This window comes from Choloepus didactylus, chromosome 3 (assembly GCF_015220235.1).
Source record: "Choloepus didactylus isolate mChoDid1 chromosome 3, mChoDid1.pri, whole genome shotgun sequence".
In the NCBI taxonomy this organism is placed as follows: domain Eukaryota; kingdom Metazoa; phylum Chordata; class Mammalia; order Pilosa; family Megalonychidae; genus Choloepus; species Choloepus didactylus.
The window spans coordinates 198,019,136-198,045,750 of record NC_051309.1 but is presented as its reverse complement, the minus strand read 5'-3'; the positions used below and the strand labels follow the sequence as shown (position 1 = coordinate 198,045,750).

General features: G+C 34.6%; 1 protein-coding gene across 4 annotated transcripts in view; it reads right to left on the bottom strand.

Annotated features, from left to right (window-relative positions):
* The window catches only part of TENM3 (teneurin transmembrane protein 3), a 763,383-nt gene that overhangs the window by 224,490 nt on the left and 512,278 nt on the right, over positions 1-26,615 (bottom strand). For all 4 annotated transcript variants that reach the window (XM_037831054.1, XM_037831055.1, XM_037831056.1 and 1 more), the window contains 2 exons: positions 26,274-26,511; positions 2,508-2,746 (listed from right to left, as the gene is read on the bottom strand). In XM_037831054.1, the coding sequence (XP_037686982.1) occupies positions 2,508-2,746; positions 26,274-26,511 (477 nt within the window). The remainder of the gene's footprint in view (positions 1-2,507; positions 2,747-26,273; positions 26,512-26,615) is intronic.

Sequence of the window (26,615 nt, the reverse complement as noted above, 5' to 3'; positions counted from 1 at the left end):
CGATAGTGGTACCATACTAGTAGACATAAAGTAGGATGCTAGTTATTAAACAGTAAAAATATGCAATTTGAATAAAGGAAATTTTGAGTTTTTAATTCAGAGGTCCTATACTCAATTATATGCACTTATGGATCTCTGCAAAGAATACAATTCTTACAAGTAATATTGATCTAATCCCATAAGAAAAATGTTATTCTTCCTGCTAGTCACACCATGTTAATAAAATTAAATAGTATCAGAGCTGTTGTTCAAAATATGTAACAATTAGTAGGACACAGGTACTTGGCAATCAGAAAGGGTGCCTGGCCATTAATACAGATATTGAATTCCAGCCCTGCATGACATTTATCTATCTGTCTGGCATACACTATAGTAAAAAAAAAAACAAACCCTACAAACATATACTTTTAATTTTATTATATCACATTTATGAGCAGTGCATTTCAGAACAATTTAAAATTCTTTAGCAACACACTCCTGACAGATACAAATAACTTCTGTAGCCAACTAGAAGAGATTCCCTTAATGGCTGGGATATTTCCTAGTTGAATACTAGAAATCTGTCTCTCATTGATTTTTATTGTTGTAATATTCCTCATTTACCTTGAGTGTTAGGAAATAACATGCTACTGTTTTATTAGTGTGTGATCTTGCCAAGTGAAACCCTGTTAGTACAATTTTTACAAGGAGGAAGTTAAGCTAGATGAAAAAATCACAAATAAGTTTCATCTTGCTTTCATCTATGACTGATAGGTAGTGGCTATATGAAGCACTCTGATGAAGATAATGTGACTGAATCCAGGTTCAGCAGGAAAAAGTGTTCTGATTTCTTAGTAATGTCTGCCGTCGTCAAAGAATTGGAAATAATAGTATACAATATGCCACATAATTGTCATACTTGACTCAATTATCACTTAAGTTTCATGTTCTAAAATTCTATTATTTTGTTAAACATTGTGACTCAAAATGATAATTTCACTTTCCAAAGACCATAATGTATAACTAAGGAGTATTGTAGCTAATGGTAGAAACCGGTTCACTGAAAAAGCATCATACTACACTAAACAGAGCTCTGTAGTACTCTTATTCAGTTACAGAATTTCACGGGGCATCACAAATCATTTTGTAAACTTGAGGATGCATCACTGGCTGTTGCTTTTAGTGGATAAACCACAGTCTGTGATTTACTTTGGTGGACACCATTAGCATTTCAATGTGTAGGCCTTTCCGTTACACTTAGAAGTAGATCACCATCTGATGTGCTCACTTTTGGCAATTTAAAAAGCATTTTCCATGTTTTAAAATTGATTGTGGTGATGAATGCACAACTATATGATGATACTGCGAGGCACTGCTTGTATTCTTCAGTTGGATTATAAGGTAGGTGAATATATCTCAATAAAATTGCATTTATAAAAAAAAAAGTCACTGCAAAAATAAGAATCACTAAAAAAATTGTATTTTTTTAAAAAAAGGTGTCATTGGTAGAACAACATTGTTAATGTAATTAACACCACTGAATTGTATACTTGAAAGTAGTTACAATGGGAATTTTAAGTTGTAAATTTGTCACCAGAATAGAAGATTTAAAAAAAACAGGGAACTGCAAAATACACAGAGTGAGCTCTAGTGTAAATTGTGGACTATACTTAATAATATAATAACATTGGCTTATCAATTCAACAAAGATATCATACTAATGCAAAATGTCAGTAATAGGGAAAATTGCATGTGTGAGGGGAGTATATGGGAACTCTGCACTTTCTGCATGATTTTTTCTGTAAACCAACTTCTTTAATAAACTCAATTTTAAAAATAGCGTTTTCCAATATATAATGCTCATTTTTGTTATTAAATAGTTAAACAAAAGGAATATTTACAACTTTTAGTACCCTCTATTATTTGGATTACTTACTAAAGGGAAAACATAATCAATACTACATCTGAAAAGATGAAAATTCTACATATACGAATGAGGATATAATCCATTCATTGTTTTATGGATGAACAGTTCTCTGGAGAGTGTTCCTGAGTGCAATATGATGGTCCTAAGTGATGAGTTTTACATTTAGATAGCTGAGTTGGCTGAAAGACGTGTAATATCACAAGTAGCAGAGAGCTCACTACTGACTATGCTTTGAAAGAAATCCCTGCATAGAGTTCACGCCTGCAAGTGCACAAATTATTTTGTGTACATGCAATGTCATAGAGTGATTCATGTTTCACAAGGGATCAAACACAAATACACACTATAGTGTGTGTTCAAAAACATACCTCATTCTCTATGAAAATAAACTACCAACAAAACCAGTTTTCTATTTAACCAAATCTGTTGAAAATTAATTTAAATGCTCTGTAATTTATACTATATTATTACTGATCCCTCCCCCATAAAATACAACCTCATGATACACTTCTCACCCAAATAAATAAATTTGAAAAACCAACAAAACAATGCTATAACATCCTGATTTACAGACACAGTAATTCTAAAAACTTGTTCTTACCTATAAAATATGACAGGAGTATTGCCAGGAGCACCGAGACTCCTACGGCACAGAGTGCAGTACATTTCCAGCTACAGTACTTTGAAGACTTCTTGAATTTAAAAGCACTTCTTGACAGAGTGTTTCTAGGTAGTGGCCGAGTAGGCGGCGAATAAACAGAGCCAGATGCCATTGTGTATCCTGGGGTTGCAGTACTGAACAGTGGCGTTGTCCCTGTTCCTGTTTTGAATAGGAAATGCCTGTAGAAAAGGAGAATATCATTATAAAACATAAATATGTTAAAATGCAAGAGACAGAGACAGCTAAGTGTTAATTCTCTTCTTTGTCTCTCTCTTTATATTTTACCGTTTACAGAATATAATTTTAAAAATTAAAATTAAGGAAATATTTTTAAAAACCAAACTCATAAAAATGACTCTAATGAAGAGATTCATTTTAATGTATACAGCAGAATTTATGCATGTAAATTATTACCATAAGTGTAGTAGACATCTTGCAAGGTGATAAAGTTGTTTCAGTTATAGCATTTCCTGCACAAAACCATTCTGGAATTTTCCTTTATGCCTTGTCTTAAGAGCACCTTTACAATTCTTATAAGAAAACTAGTCTTGTTACTTATGTGTACTATGTAAGAATACTAACTCATGTGAACATGAGTAGGCATGATCACTATGATGTTCTGCAGGCTGATTTATTTTCTGGATGTCCATGGAAACAGTCTAATCCTAACCGGCTCCCCTACTGATGAGTTCTAACAGGCTTTGCCACAGGCAGCTGGTCAGTCCTCAAAGGATGCAAACTAATTTTATTTTTAGTTTATGACAAATATACTTAGGAAGGTAAACCTGCTGGGGGTGGGGATGTGGATGCAGGGAGTCACAAAATACTTTCTAAAACCAAACCTAAATAAACAAAGGGGTCAATGAAGCAGATCTTGTATCAAACACAGAAAGATTTCTTTACAACTCAGTCATAAAATAGTGGTGCAAACTGCCTCCAAAACAGTTTATATACTCCTTTATCTTGAAAATATTTAAGAAGAAATTGAATGCTGAACATGACAAGGTGCTATAGAAGGAGCTCTTTATTGGAGTAATTTTAAGATTCCTATTAACAATCAATGTTCCTAAATTTAAACAAACACATTGTATTTTATCATATTTTTCATGCTGATAATTCATTTATTATGCTGATAATTCAAAGTGTATTCAGTTTGTGCATAACTTTTATTTTTATGTTCCCTTCTGACATGTCCAACGAAGTTAACAGACTGGGCTCCCTCTTTCACATTCAGGAGAGTATAAGTATACTTGAATATTCTACCATGGTACAGTATGGTCTTTATGCAAGAAAATTTTAAATGGTATACAGCTGAATATTTTAAATTTTAGAATATATATTCTTTTTTTAATGTTTATGAGAAAAAATATTTAATATGTCAAACAACTGAAGGGGTTAAAAGCACAGAAGTTGGAAAGGAGACTACCTCGGTTGGAATCCTGCCTTCCTGCTGACTAGGCGTGTATGTCCTTGGGCAAGTTTCTTAACCTCTCTCTGTGTTTTGGTTTCTTAATCTGTAAAATGGGGATTGAAATGGTATCTACCTTACAGGGTCGTTATGAGGCTTAGCTGAGTTGATATTTACTGTAAAGTGCTTGGACTATGGTAAGTACTACATAAGTGTTTAATAAATAAAATAGAATTCAAACTTATGATTTTATACATATTATTGCTCAGGAAAGACTAAAACATATACCTAGGTTACAAAGAGCCAATTACAGAAAACTATTAAGTGAACGATGATGGAGCTGGTATATAGATATGGCAAAGGTTAGGAAAGTTTGTCTGGCACAGGTGAAGTGGAAAGAGTTCTGGATTAGAAATCTGAGGGTGTGGGTTTAAATTCCTAGTCTTTAATTTCTTAGTTACGTGATCCTGGGAAGCCTCTTTGTTTTCATCTGTAAAACAGAGCTGAAGATTATCCTGCAGTGCTATCGATCAGTTAATGTATCTAGAAATGCTTTGCCAAGCACCAAATGTAAACAGATGCAAAATGTAAGTACTACTTCTATGAAGTATACTAGCAACTATATTGTGAATCCAGTTTTCCCCACTGAAATACTTATATAATACATTTAAAAGTTCCTAGCCTGAATCAGATGGGATGATGGAGGCAGCATTTTAAGTACCTACCTCCACGTGCAGCACGGTTGTTAAGAATGTGGGCTCTGGAACCGGATTGTTGGGTTCAAAGCCAGACTTCACCTATAATTAGCTGGATGATGTTTAGGAAGTTACACAAACTTTCAGCGCCTTGGTTTGTCTAGGATTAATATGGGGATAATAATAGTACCTACTTTATAGACTTTTTATGAGGAAAATAAAATTATACATATAAAGTATTTATTCAGTATCTAGTAAATCTCAATAAGCATTCACTGTTATTCTTCCTATATTCACTTATCAGAATCTATACTACAAAAAAAACAAAAATTGTAATTTGTTTTAAATCCCTATCTAAAATGTAACACCATCAAAACCAGCATGTTCAAAATGCACTCCCTAGTTTACAAATTTGCCTTGGTTAGTGCACACGCTGACATGTGTTCTGGATGAGAAGATGAACTGTACCATGCTATAAAGGAATCTGATAATCTAGATTAGGTGTCAGCAAACTTTTTAGGTAAAGAACCAGATAATAAACATTTTAGGCTTTGCCTGCCATACCATCTCAATTCTGCTATTATATCATGAAAACAGTCATAGTCAATACATAAGTGACTGACTGTGGTTGTCTTCCAATAAAACTTTATTTATGGACACTGACATTTCTATTTCACATATTTGTCAAGTGTCATGATATATTCCTCTTCTTGTAATTTTTTTTCCAATCATTTTAAAGATGTAAAAAACAGTCTCTGCTCATAAGCAGTGCAAAAATGGGTAGCAGGGCTGGACTCAGCCTGCAGGGTATACTTTGTCTCCTCACCTAGTTTCTCACCTCTTTTAGGATTACATATTAAGAGTGAGCAAGGACTCAGCAGCCTATTGTAACAGACTATTCTCTTAATGCCATTGGAAAGGATTGAAAAAAGCAGTCCCAAAGATGTCCCAAGGAACTCCTCTTGAAGAAGGTTCATGTAAGGCTGGACAGACATTTGTAATTGGACAGAGATCCTACTATTATCTTCCTCGAAATTCTACCTCAAAAACTCGGGCATACACTAGAGTATGCATTTTACAGAGCCAAATAATGACGTCTGCCAGATACAGAAATAGGATTTATATAATGTATGGTTGTGGAACAACCTATTATTTAGAGTAAAGTATGAGCATTAGCATCAATTCAATTTCGGATGACCCCTCCTAGAATCACCACCGACTTTAGCCATTTATCTGTTCTGTTGGCTTCATCAACAACAGTAATGACAACTGCCATTTCTTGAGTACTTATTAAGTGCCATGTATAGCAATTTCATTAAATCTTTATCATTATGCAAAGAAAACATGGCTATTTGTATTCTCATCCTTCATCCTCCATCTCTTAGTTCAAATATTTGTATTCTAGAAAGATGTTCCCTGACCACCCATTCCAAAGTCCTCTTCCCTTTACTCTCCAGAATATCACCATGCTGATTTTCCTCAAAGCATTCATTACAATCAGTTATTATCTTATCTATTTGTTTACTTGAGTGGTGGGTTAATGTTTTTAAATACTATTTAATGTGCTTTTGTTGCTTTTCTGCTGAAATTTTTCTCTCTTTTCTGGTTTTGCTCTGCTTCACCCCTCTCAATCCCAGCAGCCATTTTACTTCCCTGCCTGGAGAGATGAGACAAGATGAAAAGTAGAAATAGCCTGAGTCTCTTGCTGGTTTCCTAAAGCCTAGGCTATTGGGTGAAATGGAGTGGATTGGGGTATAAACAAAATGTTTGGGAGAAACATGGGGTGAAGAAAAAGGGGTTCCCCCCCAGACTAGGAGCATATTTTCAGGCTGGGAGCAGGAAGGGAAACAGAGGGGAGCTGATGAGAGCAGAGGATTCAACAGGGCCCAGAGAGAGCAGCCTACCCTCTGCTTTGTAGGCAGCATCCTGGGGAGATGGCAAGACTCCAAAAGAAGTCCAAGGGTACAGAAACAGCAGAGAGAGCTACCCAACGAAGCCATGCATGTGAAAACAAGCAACATTTGCACCGCACCCAGTATGCAGGTCTATGGCCAAAGTCTTAATTCACCCTTTGGTACTATGCAAAACCTCTGGGGGAAAGGAGACATACAGAAGATATGGGAAATAACCTTATTGTTTGAAATAAATTGGAATTTTGGAGATAAGACTTCCCCTTACACTAGAAAAATAGCTCATTTGACTAAGTGATAGGGAGAGAAAAAATGCAGGTGAATGGATGAGCGCAAAAGTTTCATTATGTTCCAGAGACAGAGGCCTTGATCCTGACTTCTGGAGTCCCACAGAAGTAGAAAGACTGCAGAGAGGACGGGGGCAAATGAAAGCAGAGGAGACTGGCACCTTAGTTCTCAGACAGAGACCTGAAGAGGGAACAGGATTCCAAAGAGAAAAGCAATGCATGGCATTTCGAAGTGATGCTGTTAACAGAGAGCTTCACCGATCCCTATGCTTCAGCATGATTTGTTAAGATGCAGAATTACTCCTAAGGCTTCACGTGTAGAAATGGTATAGTATGCCACGGGACCTGAAGGGGCCTCAAAGACAGGAATGAAGGCTGTTTAGCAATAACATTTGGAGTAATAATGAAAGAACACACAGCATGAAAACTCAATGTCTCGGTGAAGACTAGAGCACCAAACACTCTCTGCTGTGCTCAGAGTATCATGTAATGGGGGAAAGAGAGAAGAGGGCCCCAAATTGCCTGCAATAAACAATAACATAAAAGAATAAGATTGTATTTGTAGCATACTAAGTTGATGGTCTCCACTGTACAAATCTATTGTCTTCTCCGTTCACAAGGTATACTCCACGAAGTCCCACTCAGGTTTTTATTTCCAAGACTTAGAAATTTCCTGGGCCATACTAGGTGCCAGTAAGTATTTTGTAAAAATATAAATAAATATTTGTAAAATGAATAAAATGGTCACCATTTTGCCAATGAGGAAAGTGAGGCTCAGAGAAATTATATACCTATGTCAAGGATCTACAACTAATAATTAGGAGAATTTGAACCTGAGCCTGTTGAAATCTAAAGTCTATGCTCTTAGTCTCAACACTAAAAACATGTCACCATGTAGCTTGCACAGGACAATGAGCTAGATAGATGCTGGCTTTCAAATTAGGCATCTGTTTTCAATTTCCAAAATGTGAGATACCAATATTTGATGTCCATCTGCTTTGGAAACTTTTTTTTTTTTAGCGATCCTGGCATGGAACTCTTTAAAGAACTTGGTTCGAACTGCTACAAATTATCATTTTTCCTAAGGGAAAATATAAATTTGAGATATTGCTAAAATAAAGATGTAATTATTCTAAAATATGCTATTAGCAGAACTGAAAACCTTTTTACCTTAAAAGGGTTTCTGATTTATTTAATAAATAAATTTACTTTTGTTGCTGCAGGAGGACATGGAAATTAATTATATATTTTGTGGCCACTGTCCTTAAATCTTAGAAGCACGGCATTTCGCCCTCCTCCATTTAAATGATTACCCATATAAGGCACCAGATCAGCACCTTGGAAATATAAATCCATAATAAGTACACGAGTATTCTAACAAATTGAAAGAGGAACCAAATCATCTATTTGTGTGTGTGATATATTCTAAAATTACTGGTCCTTAATATTGTCAGATGGCTTTCTAGTATGTAAGTATGGAAAGAATTAGTAGATATTGTTTGAAGTGATGTATTTTGAAACTGTTTACAAACAAATGGAGTCATTTGTGTGAAGATTGATTTCTTTAAGTAAAATTAGGGCTCAAAATAGAGGTTAAAACACACGTGTAAAAGTATCTTAAACATTAACTAGAATAGTAGGAAAGGTCTATGTCAACATATTTTCTATAGAAAGGAACATCTCATTTGGATTTGGTAACACTATGTTAGTTATGGGTTCAGACAGGATGCCTTCTTTACAAAGGCAACAATATGCTTTTCACAGCAACATGTAAAATATAAAACACTGACAAACGTATATTGTCGTTAATGTTTATCTTTAAGCCCGGGACTTCTTTTGAACTGTCTCAAGATCCAACACAATTCTTAAAATATATTAAGAACTCCACGCATATTTAATGAATGTGAACAGATAAACAAATACTCAAATTCAGCTACATGAAAAATACACAATGACTTTCCATATAAGAAAACTATTTCACCACTTAATTCTCTATAAGGTACTTATTTCTGTAAGCCATTACAGTCTTTCCCCATCCTGTACTCTTTGCCAGGTCATATAGTTTAAAAAATGCTTGTCATACATAAAAAAATTCTGCAAAAATTACTATCAAAAATATATGGTTTTGACCTGGCATCCACGTGAGGTTTGTAGAAATAAAGGCAGAAATTTTCTTCACTTCTTAGACTATATTTGGGAATGAAAAAATTGAATCCTGTGAGAATATTCCCCATTGTATTCAGCAGTGAAACAGCCGCAGCAGCCTCTTTTTAACACAGAGCACACCAGAGCAGGCTGATTTTCTTCTGATGTTTCTAATGATGCCCTGCATGACGCCTGCCTCCAGTTCCTCAGCTATTTGTGCCACTGTTTTCACTCTGGTGAGGAACTAGAGAGGTACACTTGAAGAGAGACTATCAGAGACTGAGATGAGGAAAATCAATTTCAAAGCCCAAAAGACAGCTGGTACAGAAGGTCACTGAACACTAACAGTTGCTTTGTGGCTTTGGAATCTTGAGGGGGATTCTATTTAACAACAACAACAAGAAGACAAGAATTGCGGAACTGCATTGCATCATTAACTTGTAATGCTATGTAGCAATTGAAACACAGGTGGGAAGGACTGCTCCATATTAAGCATAATTAATAGCTGCTCTTTTTTTCTTTTTAAGTTAAAAGATCTTTTTGTTTGTTTGTTTGCTTTTTTTTTGTTCTGTGCCTTCAGACTAACCACTTCATTTCATTTCAGCTTCTACCCTTTGTTCTAACTTATATTTCTAACTGATTCTATGATGTATCTATCCTTCTGTAGGTCATGTCACCTATTTAAAATTAGCAGGGACAAAGACGGAATCCCCTCATCTTTCTTGCTGTCCCCATTCCCACCCTCTTGGTCACTGTTGCTGACTTTAAGTCTCTCTAAGGCAGACTTGGTGTAATTTTCAATTACTTCTCTTTCCTGCATACTGCCCCAGCTCTGTATTCAATTTGTTGAGAATCTTGCATTCTTTCCTTCACAGAAAATTTCTGTTCTTCTTTTTTCTCTCCCTCCCTCCCTTCCTTTTTACTGGCAGGGTGGAGAAGTTCTTCTGAGTTCATATACTTCCGCCTCTTCTTTTCATTTACTTGGTGGAGGGAGACAAGAGGCACAAGCAACACATTCATTTTAGATTTCCTTCAGACCTCAAATGAAATGTCACGTTTTGAATTTGGACCTGCACAGTAAATTACTTCTATATTTCCGTCATAATTTCTATCTACTCTTATCTCAAACCACTTAAAATTGCTTCTTATAATTTGTTCAGTTTTTTAAGCCCCATCTCTTAGCAGATACGTTTTGTTCCTTGTCTTCACTTTTGATTGATTGTCTTTCGATGTAATTACCACAAAACTTAGTATCATAGGGTTTTTAGTGGCAAGATAATAAGATTTTTTCCAGTAAATTTAAATGTGCATTTCTATATTATGTCACATATAATATCCATATATCAACGGATCTTTAAAAAAGATCTTAACATCAAGTAAAAAATTAAGTTAAGTTATATAATTCAACTGTAAGCTTACAAGAATCACTAGAGAAAAAAATGGGTTAATACAACTCTTTTGTTCAGGCATGCTATTCCTCTAATATCAAGAACATGGTTTATTAAATTGGGAATTATAAGGACTACAATGAGAAGAATCCTTAGAAAATGTGTCATAGTTTTATTCAAAGCAGTCTGAGTTATTTCTTCAATGTAATATTAGGACAGAAAATAAAAGTCAAAAAGAAACTGCAACTACTGAATTAAATTTTAATTAAATTATCTTTGGAGTTGGATATTTTCATAGGAAACATTGTGTTTTCTTCAATGTTTTATACAGTGCTGAAAACCTCTCTTTTAGAGGTTAACAAACAAAGCAAATGATTAGAATAAGAATGTAGTAGTTCTAAGTCTCTGTCACTAAGGTACATTTGAAAGCTTTATTAGTGACATATAGACACCTGGAAAAATATTTCCATTGTATATAACATCGATTACATATCATGGGGAGAGAAGCAGTAAGGCACAGGAAATGTTGATGCTTTCTCTTCTTAAATTCTTTGTTGGACAAAGAGAGTAATTTATATTCAACTAAATGTGAAATGTTTACATAAAATGTTTTGATGTCCTGTCTTCTACTGATGTCTCTGGGCAAATCAATAAAAATTTACCTAGGATTTGGATTGCTTTAAAATAGATTCTCTGATTTCAGAGACAACATGCCAATGAGAAGAACGAACGGTTATATTTGGCCAAATTTACAACCTTTTCAGAATCCAAAGTTCTGACTTAAGAGTTAAGGAATTTTAAGGTCTAGGTTCCTTTTCCTTCTGGCAAAATATGACTTTCTGGATTTAAGAGGCTTATTAAAGGTCTCACAAGATTTCCTCAACATCAAACGACTCTTCCAAAATGACATTTTTAGATCTAAAGCAAATGAATCTCACACTTGTGGATTAAAATTACCTGGAAATATATGAAGGCTAAAATTAACTACTGCTTTCAAAATAGTTTTAGTCACTTGATGATGCCGAAACAACGACTTGTTTGCCTAGAATTCATTTTAAGATAACGTAGTTTTTAAAAATTGTTAAAATACATGAAACGTAATTGTTAGAGTGTAACCTTCCATATGGACTACTATCATTCACTTACTTATCGCCTATAATTGAAAGGCAGGTGTATTTATTAAATACTGCAGGAAGTGAAATAGCCCAAAATATTTGTCAGTATATATTTGAAAGAAATGATGTACCTGAAGGATAATACTATTATCCATTTTGAACACTTAAAACCTGTGCTTCTTTATTACAGTATTTCGAATTTTTACTATCATATTCCGAATTTTAAATTACACAGCCACCTTGGTTTCTGTTAAATGCATATTAAGCAATATGTTTGTAAGTGATTAAAAAGCTGACAAAAAACAGTCTATTTAAATGATGTGCTTTATACAATGATTAAGGAAATACAAAATTTCTGCAAACAGAAAACTGAAGAAAGCAAGCCCAGATAGAAAATTACCTGTTCTTATTCAAGGCTGGGTCACTGTTGTTCCTTACCTGTTGACAACTGATTCTCAATAGATATTCAGAGAAACCTAGTATAATTACTCACTCACTGTGCTTAAATAGCTAGCTCTTTGGAAAGAAATTTTCCAAAAATCCTCAGTAGAGGCTGCTAGCCCTCAGAAACTCTGTAAGATTCCTGAATTAAGAGATTGCGGAAGCTGCTGTGAATTTTCAGGGAGAAGCCCACCTACACTAGCATCTGCATAACCCTGCAAAACATACCCCGCAGTCACCTATCTTTTACATGCAAACAGTTCAACCAGCATGGTTATGGAATCACAGGTTTTGATAGGGCCTTGTGAACTGATGTAGTTGAGGCTTAACCATTACAAGCAATAACGCACTGAGAGATCATTTCAGTTTTTAACGCAGTGGTTCTCAAACTAGACTCATCTGAAGGGCTTGTGACAACGCAGTAGATATGGACGCAGCTGTTGCTGGTACAGCCGTAAGGTATTGGTATACTACTTTCTTACCTCTAAGTTTAGACTTCAAGAATCTCACCCAGATCGTATAACAAATCAGAAAATCAATTCAAAAGACTCTTGCTTAGAAAGTCAGTGCTGGTAGCTTACTTCAAGTAGTCAATTTAGAACAACTGGAATTTGTGCAAACCAAGGCTCAGTCCAACTGACCTCAGAGACAAATGGCTTAAACATTTTTTTAAATGTTTTATATTATCTCACTCATAATTTTTTAGTTTCAACTTTCCCTTTACTGTTTTTCCTTCAGTTTCAACTATTAGTTAGGTTTTCCCTAATTAGCTCCTTCATTCTTTACAGTGTCAATACTACATTTTAAGCATCCACCCGTGTTTACTGATCTTCACTTTATCCCCAAATGAGACATGGGCATTTATTCTCTTTTGGTTCTTCTTTCTTTCCTGTAGTATCCATAGCTCCATGTGCTTCTATAATATACATGTGTTTTCCAGCCACACAGAATTCTAGCTGATAATTCACCATGGCTATTTATAATTGCTTGAAGGCTTTGACTATTTTCTTCACACAGATAATGCTATTTCTCTAGTCTTAATCTTTCTGGCTGGGATAGTTTTCATCTTTTTTCCCCTAAAATCTTCGCTTCAATTTATTACCTGTATTTAAATTTATACAAGAAAGAAAGAGCTAATCATTCTTCATAAATGATCCTTTATCTACTTGTAGTGACTCTTCTGGAAAACTCAATTCTACATATTTTTAAAACACTGTGTGTATATATATACACACACACACATGCTTATAAATAAATATAATATCCTCACCCCTTTACACTTCTGCCATTTTGAGGAAAAGAAAAAGGACTAAAAATATTTTTCCTGGACAACATGCCTTCTCCACAACTTGTCTCCTTCTTTGAAACTACTGAAGACCAAGTGTTGACAGCCATGGTGATGCACTTAGCAGGGGCCGCAGTGGAGGCACTACCGCACCCTGACAAAGGTTGTGGTGAGTGGCAGCTTCTGATCTACAAAGCAACATGAAGAAAGTAAAAATAAAAAAATAATTCTCTTACTTGGGGTTAAGAGGGAGCAGATGACCAACAGGCTTGAAAAAAAATCCTAAATCTAACGCTTATTATTATAATTAAAGGGAAAGTTTTTTCTTTCCTCTTTTGGAAATTATTTTAAAATAAGCGTTCAAGGATGGGAGCAAGAAAACCTAGAGAGTACTGAACTGGTATGAGGAAAGTAACAAGTATTAGGAGGGCTAGTTCTGAATTAACTTCTTTAATGACCACCACAGTAGTGCTAGCACTTGTCAGAAGCTATAACTAAGAATATAAATTAGAAAATGGTATCTAAACATGGAAAAGGCTTGTCTTAAGACTTGATCCAAAGATGAAACAGTTAAGAAACAATGAAACTTACCTATAGTGAGTCACAAACTCAATTCAGTAAACTCAAATTCAGTATTTTTTTCTTTGCATTTTGATCATTTAAATCCCTGCTAATTTTCAAATAGTATGATTCTAGAAAAGGTGCAAATGTGTGCTTATGTGTAAATTCTCTAAGAATTCACCAAGAATTGTTCAAAATGGATAGACTGTTTTGCTTCTCATATGAAGGTATTGTTACTAGAAGTTTAATTTAAAATGCTTTATTCTAAGTTATATACTATGCATCCCTAAATTGTAAAAAGAAAATATTAATGGCTCCTTTTATTATTTACTTTAAATTATTTATAATATGCATTTTAAAGGAAAAATATGAAAGTTAAACAACCCAAGAAGATAATCAACATTAGAATGTAAATTATATATTTTGACATGAAAACAAAAGAACAAATAGGTAATGATTCTAGCTGTGACACAGAGAGTTAGTGAGGCTGATAAACTACTTCTTCATGCTGATAGCATGTTGTGGTCTCAAATCTATTACACTTTCGAATTGATGTGCTATTATCTTTGGACAACTTTCACACTAGGAGGTGATCCCAGCAAGAAAAATGTCTTCAACGAAAAGCTTATAAACAAGATACGTTTCACTGCTGTTACCTGAATTAACATGAGCTATTAGTAATTTTACAGAAAGTGGTTTGAGACTAAAAGGCTTTTAATATTTTACATAAAATATGCATTATGAATATATTAATAATTACACACATTAGGAATAGCCTCTGCATCAATTTGTAATTATATTGGATACGCAAACATATTCTTTGTAAGTGCAGTATTATGTGTTAACTGATCTTTCAAAATTGGGAAGCCTAATTCCAGAGAGTGTTAAGGTGATTAGCGGGGAAAATATTTTAGTGAATTCTTTACTAATTTTTACATTTATTTCTTAAAGTCTTACTAAGTAGAGGATTTACATAAAATATCAAAGGGATAAATGGTTTGACTATCTTTGTTTCACATGTTAGATATTTTAATGGTATAGTCATGGCATCAAATGTATGAACCCATATTAAATATTTTCTTACATGTTTTAATATATCAATTACACCTACTGTTGGCAGTTATTACATAATACATATATTAATATTAAAACGGAAATGAAAAAGAACAGCTTAAAATTTATATGTGCTATTTGGACAGGACTTAATCTATTTAATTATTAATTAATTTAATTACTGATGGCCATCAATGCTTAAAACTTTTCAGCAAAGCTCTTTTCATAAATTTGAGAAAGAAGTGTAACAATTTCATACATAAATGTGAGTTCATGAAGAATAAGTCTTTCAGAGTTATAAGAGAACTTAAAGGCACCTTAGTCAACCACCAATCTGATGGGTATTAATTAGGAAACAAGAAAGAGATTATAAAACAAACCAAAACAGAAAACAACCACTCCAAAGAGTGGAAAGGGTTTTACACAAAGTTTATGGAGCTTCTATTTACTATGTGCCTGGCAAGTATTATTCACAAAATTCTCACTGTGTGTGTGTGTGTGTGTGTGTGTGTATTATAAAACCTCTTTTTTTTTAAGACAAGGAAACTGAGGCTTCATTAACTTGTCAAAGGTTATACAAGAACAAAGCCAGGTCTTTCTGGCCCCAAAACTTAGGTTCTTAACCAGTTATACAATACAGTAGTAATCTCTATATGAGATATGCATCTTAGCTGGTGTGAAAAACAAACTAGTGGGATAAGAAGAAAATATTCAGACTCCTATTTGATTTAATTATTTTGTAAAAATAAGAAATACACTAAGATTTTGTAATGCTTAATACATGGTGACAGTGAAGCGTACATCAGTTCCTTTTGTTGGAACACCACTCATGCAAATGAGGTATTCTGGGGGAAGGATAGGAGTTCCCCAAGTAAAGGCAGTGATAGTCATGCCCTCAACTTTAAGTTTTTGCAGCCTGTGTGTTCTTAATTAAATAAAGGATTCTTCATAATACTTTTGGATGAGCTGTAGAGTGACCCTGAAAATCCTTTTTCACCATGGCAGAGTACCCAAAAGAATTATGAGTCTTAAAAGTAAGTTAAGTACACATAAATTAAGTCCAAATTTGCTGACCATTTCTGTGATAGCAAGTGGCTGTCAGCAGTATGCTACCAAGAATGCATTTTTTAAGACATTAGTACTCAATAATCTGTCCTTCCAGGTAAAGGTAGTGTTCAACAATGAGTAAATAAAGTACTGTTACTCTAAAGAAACTATTAATTTAGAAAGAATATTTAGAAAATTTAATATTTGGAACTATTTCCATCAATATATGATTTTGATGCCCAAACCAATGTATGTCATTTATAATAATTTTCAATTTTTAAAATGGATTAAAAATCTTCCACACATGGCATTCTAATGGGCTTTGCCTTCATTTATTTAAAAATGTGAAAATGCAACAACTTCCAATTGGTTTGCTAGAACATCAGGAGACATCAGAGAAATAAGCTGAATTTCAACAAAAATCTTTATATAATTACTAGACAGAATTTAAAAATATTTAAAGAACTACCAACCTTTAGTAAATTACTTAATCATTGATTTTACTAATTTTAATTATTTGATTAAATTATTTTATAATACATATTTAATAATTACAGATGCCTACTATAATTAATTATTTATTAAATAAATAATTAGAAATAAATATTGTTTATTTTATTTCAATCTTTCAATTTCTAATTTTATATATGTATGGTAAGATATATAAGGAGTACAGTGCTACATGTATATAATTTGTCATTTAATAAATATACATATTTGGTGGTTGAGTGTTTTTCCCCAGTCAGATATAATAAAAAATTTGAAGAAACTACTAGAAGAATAGGTAACGAACTTAGTATTTGAGACCTGAGATCTAGCTGATTGTGGTCACTAATTAGTCACGTGACCTCAGCCAGCTTACTAAATCTCTATGGGCTTTAAAAAAAAAGATTAGATAATCTCTAAAAGTTAATTCCAATCATGAAGTCTGTTCCAGAAAATAGTTCATCTTTCTCAAAATCAGTCATGATTTCTGCAGGTTGTTTATAACAAACATGAGTGTTACATATTGGTACACAGTAACACTTTAATAAATATCCACTAAATGAATAAATGCATACAGGTTTTATTTTATGAATTATCACTACCTAAACACTATTCCAGATAATTTCCTCCTCCAATTACCACACTTAACTTTTTCTAAAACAAATCCTGCCCTTGAAAATTTACTTTATAATCTATCTCCTCTAGGAAGTTACCCCAATTAAATTAAGAGGATATAGTGATTATTCTCATTATGAAAAAATACCTATCTCCAAAGCTGAAAAAATGATCTAATTGTTCACCAAAGTTCATCAACATGTAAGTTCTTAGTAGTTTTCACCACCTTTAGGTTACCTTCTTAAATACTAAATCAATTATTTTTCCTCAAAATGTCATAAGAACACAATAAACAAAAAAGTAAAGAAACTAATGTATCACGTACTTTACATGACATTCATAAATCCTTATAAAATCTTTGTGAAGTATTATCAAACCGATTTTATGAAAAAACAAGATAAAATGTATGACTAACTGCCCAAGGTTATACAACTAGTAGGATGTTGAGATTCTAACCTACATGTGTCTGTTCTAAACCAATACTTTTTTGTGTACACCATGACCAGAAAGTGGCAATAATATTTTAGTGCAGAATGTAAGTGGAACAAGATGATTCCTGGTAGCAGCATTTTAAGTGGTTCAGACTATGAGGGGGTATGATGCTAGGAAATTATAAATGGGGGCGTAACAGAATCAGAGGGGTTATCTCAAACAGAATTTAAGTTTAGTTGGTTAATTGCATGACCAAGAATTTTAATCTAAAGGCTAAGAAGAAAGGGTTCTGAAAATGGTACACTGGAAAACAGTCTCTACCTCAGGTTTGAAATTAAAGGAGAAAGAAACAAAATAGGCAAACCTATGTAAAAGAAAGATGAAGACATGCAGAAACAGATTAGCAATTATATTTGATAGGGTATATATTATTTGGTGATGAAACCAGAGGATGAAATTTCAGAGGAAAAACAAAGTTTTAAAATTGGACAAAAATGAATTCTAGTAAGATATAAAACCACCATGCAGTAATAATGGTAAGTAGAGATAAAACACAAACACTCACAAATATGTATGTATATTATATATGATACACACACATACATATATCTGTCAAGTAAGGAGATTGTGACATTTTCACAGACAATATTAGTGAAGGGGAAAAGGGAAAAAAAACTTACAAAAAACTGCTGAGGAGAAAAAGGAAGAGAGATGCCTCAAAATGAATAGGTCATATTCAGAAGATAGTGACTAAACCACAATCATTAGTTACGACCAGAGGAAAGGCCTACATGAACTTTTGATTGTGTTCACAGAGAAGTGACTAGAAATATGTTAGAAGTAATTAATAATTCATTTCCCTGAGTAGTATGGAAATTATGGTTATCATATATGAACGTTTTGTGTGAATTACTGTTTACCAAAAACCAAACATTATCAGAGTACATAGCATTTGCAATTTATTGGGATTATGCTTTCAAAAATCATTTAGGACCTATAGCAAATGATTAATACATGCATTCTTGGTGTCTTAATTGCTATTATGAAGAAACTGGTTCACCTGCAATTAAACAAAATAACACTCCCACTCTGTTGTGCAGTACTTCCATTATGCTCAAAAGACACCTAAAGATTCAATACTTTAAATAAAACTGGGGTTTAAGTTCTGACTGATGTGGAGACAATGCATATATCAAGGCTTTTATTGATTGATTCCAAACATTTACTACTTTACTTAATTAAATGTTTCAAGGATATGCATAGTTATCTTTCATTATTATTTGAAACATTTCTTTCCTTCTCAAGAATAAAATTCAGCCTCGGGGTTTTTCCTACCTGAATGATAGAAATAGTAAGAAAACCAAGAGATTTTACTCTGGTAAAATTAATCATGTTTCAGAACATATGAAACTTGTAATAATTTCTGATAACAGGCCCCCCACACCCTGCTCCCCAGATTAGCTCCAAAGTGTATATGGAAGAGACCCCTTCCGTTGTGGGAAACTGAGTTTTCCATGCTGCCTGAGGCATATCTAGGGTGGTGGCTTAGAACGCTGAGCCGCAGGCCTGCACAGAATGCCATGCAGGCCTGCCCTGTAAAGAGGTAAGCCTTGTGACTATGATAACGATATACACCTGATGTGTCTTGTGACTATGATATACACCTGATGTAACTTGTGACTATGATGTTCCTGATGTAAACAAGATGTACGCACCTGATGTAAATGCATCTGATGTAAACGTAGGTATCTGGTGGGCTCTCCCGAGCCCAAGGATCTTTAGCATATGCACGTGATCTGCTCTAATAAATAGCTGGAGCAAAAATGCACTGGCGTCTACTCGCCCTAGAGGCAGTGGGCCCCCTGCTCCCTTAACTCTTAGCTTTGTGTCCGTGTCTCATTCCTGCGTCGCCCTGTCAGCAATACTCCGTAACTTTGGAGATCTGGTAGGCAGCAGCCACCAGAAGTTGCCAGAAGTATTGGAGCTTGGAGCATTTGACAAAAGATGGCTGTCCAGGTGTTAAGGGCTAGAGACGCTAAGGGAGCCCTCGACATTTTCTGTAGACCCCAGAATAGCATGGGAGAGTTGCTAGGTTGTACCATAATCTCAAGAAGGGCTTGAAAGTTAGCTGAGCAAGAGAGAGCCAGGGGACCTGAGAAGATGAGAAGATGCTATTAGCAGATGCAGTGTGGTCTGTGTGCCCAGAAATCAGTAGGTTTACAGATGCAAGGGTGACACATACTGGTGACCATGCAGTTGCTCTCCGTGGAGGTCATGACATTATGGAAGCCCATACCGCCCAGGGGTGAGGAGGAAAAAGAAAAGCCCCAGAGTCACTGAGTTAAGTAAAAAATGGTTCTGATTACCAGGACTTCTCTGCCATTAGGAAAATGCAGGCTCAAAAGAGAGATTAAGTTGAATTACAGAAAAATAAAGTCATATTTTTAACACAAAATTACTCATGGTTTAATATTCTGCTTGGCCTATCTATACATAAAGATAAATTACACCTAAATGTAAGACGAATACTTTTCTTTCTCTTAGAAGAGAGCTAGTCCTCGATTTTTTAAAAAAAGTTCAAATGTTAACGTATTAACTTCCCTTACCCTATGGCAATAATTGTTATTATTTGGTCATATTGAAAAAAAACATTTATGGAGCATCTAACATGCAACCAGTGCTTTTCTCACATTATTTCATTTAATAGTCACACCATTTTCAGTAGGTATTGTCATTGCATTGGAAACTGAGCTTCAAATTTAATTAGTTGATGATTACATAGATAGTTTAAATGATGGATCTAAGCTTAAAAAACAGGTCTATCTGACTCCAAAGAGCACATGCTTCTCATGACACTAAACTGTTTTCTATCACTACTAGCGCAACTACGTTTTATTTAGGAATAATATCAATATTGACTTCTGGGAATAACCATCATTTAGAGCTACTACTAACTAGTCCATGCCTACTTTTCTCATTTTAATAATTGGCCTGATACCTGCTAAACAACAGAACTGAGGCCTAAGATTAAACTGGTTATTAATAATGTTGCATGAAAAATAAGCTTTTTATATATTAGCAACCACCTATGAATCTTTATCTCATACTTTTATCTTAGAGTGAGACCTCTACTTCAGTGTAAGAGAATGTTTTTGAAACCTAAATTATAATGCTGCTGGAGACACCTGATTTCAATCTTTGAGTAAATTCAGGATAAATTTTATCTTTGTTTAAAGATTAATTAAAATTTTCTAGGCCTAGGCCCAGGTCAGATTTTGAAGTTTGTATTCAGTACTCTTAGCCTGCTAATTTTTGCATCTGTTTTCCATTTCTGCGATACTCTCTTTTCCCACAGGTGCCCATGGGTCTCTCCTACCAAAATTATCTTTAACAAGAGGATATAGTATTAGTCATATCTATTTTGGTGTATATTTCAGTCATTGTGCTACCTTCCCAGTGATAGTTTATTTCAAGTTATACCTTTAATTATAGAGGACTTTACCACTTACTACTTTGCTAATGAAATGTTGGTTATCAGTAAGTAGAAGAGGTACGGTTTTTCAACTGAGAAAGCTTTCCCCTGGTGACAAAAGGCCACAACACATAAGCTGCTGCCTAGACTTTTATTTTTAGTTTATTCTTTACTTGCAAAAACATTTTTTGAGGAAATTATAAGGAATACCATGAAGCAATACACTATTACCATCACTATTTGAGAAAATTTTCTGTTGAATAGACTAGTGGTTCTCAAAGTATGGTCTCTGGATCAGTTGCATCAGCATCATCTGGGAACATATTAGAAATGCAAATTCTCAGGCCTCACCCCAGACCTACTGAATTAAAGATTCTGGGGAGGGGCACAGCAATCTGTTTTAATAAACCCTCTGGGTGATTCTGATACACACTCAAGTTTGAGAACTACTTAAATAGATCATAGTGGAGGCTTCTCAAGACGTGGGTTGTTGGTCATAGTAACCTAATCATCTGAGGTGTTTGTTTAAACGCAGATTATGTACCATGCCCCCTCCTCTCCTCCCATACTGAAACTGAATCTGGTAATCTATACTTTGAACAAGCCCACCAGGTGAATCACACACACTGAAGTTTATAATCCTTATTATAGGAGTCATCTATCTATGTATATGCACACACACATACACACATTTGCCTAGGTGCCTTCTATGTAAGACTGACACACACCTGATGCTTGCATGATTTGTCTTCCCTCTCCCCAGAACTATTTTAGAGTGAAGATAAGAGGAAAAGAGGCAATATCTCAGTTTGGTAAACAGTAATTCTGTTTAGGTATTCTGTTTTTTAAAGATGTAGCAATTGATCTCCCATTAAACCAGTCAAAGACATCTTGATATTTAAATTAAAAATGTAGTAATAAAGAAGTAATTTAATATGCAATTTCATACATTAATAATTAGAAAAGCATTACTGAACTACAAGGTAAAAAAGCTATGGGAACATATCTAATGAACTATCAATGCCAAAGTAGTCTTCATAACAAAATAAGCCTTTAATAAATCTTTTATTAAATGGATACAAATAAACCACCCTGTTAACATCTAATAGGTGACTACTAAGCTACTTAATTCACATATATAAATGAAAACTTTGCAGGCAATTAACTTTACAATTGTGGAAGGTCAGGGCCTCTCAATGAGAGTTACTGTACTACAACTTTAAATGCTGCTGCTATACTGAGTCCAGGCTAAGCTTTTCCTCAGCTGCTTTATATACTTGAAGTAACTATTGTGCTCTGAAGCAGCTGAAGTATAAAATAAACAAAGGGCAAACTGTAGGCTTTCAAATGCCCTAAAAGTATATTATATAAAGTATAAGAAAACATGAGCTCAAATAAAAGGTATTTCAAGCAGAATTCTAAGCAAGCATTTGTTATTGTATATGGGCACTGATTGTTATTTACAGGAGAAGATGATATAATAAAGATCTGCTTATGAACTGCAAATGCTGATTTGTATCTTGATATGATTCTAAGAGATCTGAAACTCACTGGTTATAGACCAGAACTACTCTCCTTACTGAGCAGAAATGTACAGTAAACAATAATATTGATTGTCTCCAGCAGCAGCAAATGTTAAATTCATTAGAGAAAGGAAATAAACATTTTTATGGAAGCAAGAAACTGCCTGGTGAAAAAAAAAATGCTCTCTAATAAATCAAAATGAAAGCTTCACTGAAACATATGGGACAAGGTAGAAAATCTTTTATGCCTTCTCCACTGATTCACATAAACTCTAAGATCTACAAATTACTGACATTTTTCATGGATTACTACTTGCCATTTTGTAATCAACTATTATCAATATGTGCTGAAAGGAGAAAAGCGGAGGAGACAAAGAGGGAAAAAACGGAAATTCCTATCTACACATAACTAAATTTCATACTTTGTGGCCTGCATGTTTTAAATGACAGTTTCAGAAAAGTGAGAACTAGTAATATGAGTACAGGTATAAATTAAAATAATTGCCCAAGATGAAACTACACACTGGATTAAAAAATAGTTAAAGGCAGACAGAAGTCTGGATAAAGTTGTTAACATAGCTGAAACTGAGCCAGAGAATCATACTCAATAGGGAACCTTAACTAAAAAAGGAAAAAAATCAATGATAAATAAGACTGGTTCTTCACCTCAAGAGTTCCAACCAAGTGAGACTATTAAAGAAGCCACAGTAGTAGCATGTCAATACAGTGTGAGATTTTTCACTTCACTGCTTGGGTTGATACACCAAGTACCTGCAAGGTGAAATGTGATTTCCTTTGATTAGCAGTACTGTAAAATATGAATATCGGATAATGAGAAAATAACAAAATTATACTAGATTAAAAATTTTTAGCATGATATCCAATTTTTAGATTCATTAATCTTTATATATACTAGTGAGAAAAGAGGAACTGGTAGATTTTCTGACTACGTCAATTCATAAAACAATAAAATGTGATTTCACTGATGGCTCATATATGGTATTGCTTTGAAATGGAAGAATATTTCAGTAACTATTCACTCTGGGAATGATTTCTTATATGGTCTACATATATAGAAATCTTCTATAATCTGACCTATGACTACGATGGATTTTCCTCTAACTAACCACTTTCTTTCCTAATTTCCCCTCGACCAAAATTCATTAGAACAATATAAGGAAGAACAAGAACACATCTTTTCTTTCTCCAAAATTATTCCAAATCTCTTCACTATAAGACATAGCTTCAAGGAATCACAACTCTCCTCCTTTTGAGACTCACAGTTTTGGAGGTTTTTGTGCTATATACAACAAGTATAAAATTAAACACATTTCTGATGACTTAACTTGACATATTTCATAAATATTTGTCAAAACAATTATTGTCAACTACAAAGCAATTGTCCATATTCAATTTGATGACTTGACTGGAAAATTACTTTTTCTTAATAAAACTTGTCTAAATGACAACAATGAATCAGTGTTGATTAGTTGCTCAGTGTGTGCTAATTAATTACACTGGGTAAATTTAGCTCTGTGCTAATAACCTCAGGAAAAAGAAAATCTGTATACGTGATTCTTTGTCTCAAATGAAGAGAAATCTGTTTGCCTACTCCTTTTGTACTTTCTCTTTTTAATATCTCCCCAAAGAGTGTTCAATATACAAAATAAACAATAAAGCTCAACTACTCTTGGCTGACATGCTAGATAAAAAGACAGGAGATCTTTGGAACTTTGTCCATAGGTCAAGCATAAATAAGAGACAGAAAGATTTTTATTATTGGCAACTAACTGTGATGGCCTCCTGCTAGGTCATCCTCAGCAAGAATTGGTTTACATCATGCACCTTAATGGCAATAAACAGCAATTTATTCATTGTGAAACAGTTTCTTCATCCAGAAGCTAATCTGAATGCTGATATTAGTCAACGGTTCTAACAGGGTAAGGCATTTTGGGGGATATTCTCTCAGGGGTCCAGTGTCTTCAATTTTTTTGATTCTTATGTCTTGATGATTCCTTTCCTTTGAGCCCAGTGTAGGAAGCTTAGAGCAGGGAAAAAATAAATTATAACAGAAATGTCAGGGGAACCTTGCTGCAAAGCTACCAATAGAAAACCAATAAGGTAAGATACCATGCACTTTGCTTTTGCAATATGATGTAAAGGAGACATTAACTTGAGTTTCTGTCCAAAGGAAGAAGGTGAAAGTTTTTGTACTTGGATTGGCTACAAAAGAGCCTTTATTGACCTATACTTTTGCATGAGGAGATTGCCACCTGTGGGCAAGCGTGTGTTAGAAGCCATAATTTAAGAACCTCACTGAAATGCCAAGTAAGAGTACAGAGAAAGAACATTAAACTGGTGAAGCCTCTGGAAGTGAAGAATGAGAATCCTATTGGCCAACATACAGATATGGTGGCAAAATGGCTCTGTACAATTCTAGATTACAGATTATTAGTTATATGATTATACGCAGAGAATAGAAAGTTTCAGGAATGGAAATTTAATTCCTTAGTAAGGATGGATTTCCTAAAAGAACTGTCTAAGAATGAGTGGAATGTCTTAGGAAATAATGCTGCAAAGAACTTCAGAGGGTAGGTCTCATTTCCCTCATATTATAGGAAACTCTAAAATATCCTTAACAAGTGCCATCCAAATCATGCTTAAGTATTATACGTGGGAGTTCACTATGATTTTATGACTTAATGGACAAAATGTAGTCTGCAAAAGTAGGATGTCTAGAACCAAATGTGCCAGTTTGAATGTATTATGTCCCCCAAAACACCATTATCTTTGATGCAATCTTGTGTGAGCAGACATATTAGTGTTGATTAGATTTTGGAATCCTTTGAGTGTTTCCATGGAGATGTGCCCCAACCAACTATGGGTGATGAGTCTGATTGGATAGTTTCCATGGAGATGTGACCCCACCCATTCAGGGTGGGTCTGAATTAGTTCACTGGAGCACTATATAAGCTCAGACAGGAGTGAGTTTGCTACAGCCAAGAGGGACACTTTGAAGAATGCACAGAAGCCGAGAGAGTAGCTGCAGATAAGAGACAGCTTGAAGACAGCCATTGAAAGCAGACTTTTGCTCCGCAGAAACTAAGAGAGGACAAACACCCCAAGAGCAACTGAGAGTGACATTTTTGCTGAACTGCAGCCTAGAGAGGAACATCCTGGGAGAAAGCCATTTTTGAAACCAGAACTTTGGAGCAGACACCAGCCACATGCCTTCCCAGCTAACAGAGGTTTTTGCGGACACTATTGGTCATCCTCCAGTGAAGGTACCCGATTGCTGATGAGTTTACCTTGGACACTTTATGGCCTTAAGACTGTAACTTTGTAACCAAATAAACCCCCTTTTATAAAAGCCAATCCATCTCTGGTGTTCTGCATTCCGGCAGCATTAGCAAACTAGAACACCAAGTAAATGCTAAACATGTACTGAATCAAGCTATGAGGGACAGGGAATTGCATTTTATAACTCCATCCTTTTTCCATATGCCTAGTAATTTATGGATAAGCAAAAATAGTATAAAGGAAAAGTTTCAATGAAATCATTTATTATCTTTTGAAGGCTATGCCAACGTGTGAAAAGAATGGGAAAGTTCACCAACAAATTACCAAAAATCGGGAAGTATTCTTAGAGAAAATAAAACAGATTTTATATAGGTATGGTAAATTTCTCTTAGTGGGAAATGGGTTGGACTTGTTTATCTCTAAATTTTAGATGTTAGAAATGTGGTTTACTGACTGACTACTGTAGAAAATGCATTCTCTGTGTAGGTACATCATGCAGTCCTAACAATCAAATAATCTGGAAGTCTCACATTTGGGAGTTACCTGCTTTCCAGTGGTACATTACTGCCAAGGACCCAGCTGTCCTGCAGCTGGACGGACTCAGGTGTGGTTTGCAGCTCGGCGGGCAAAGCAGCCGGCGGGGCCGGACTCTGATTCCTTCTATTGGTCAGAGAGTTTCTATTGAGAGAAGTGATGGATGGATGATGTTGTGCAGAGTGCTGCTTATGGGAAGGTGGCAAAGACTGCAGGGTGGACTGGCCTTGGTTATTTGCAGGTTGCTCTGAAAAAAAAAAAAAAAAGAAAACTCATTATATATATATGTATGTGTACATTTCTATCTATATAGAAATTTCTTTGGGATCTACTGTAGATGAATTAGAATTA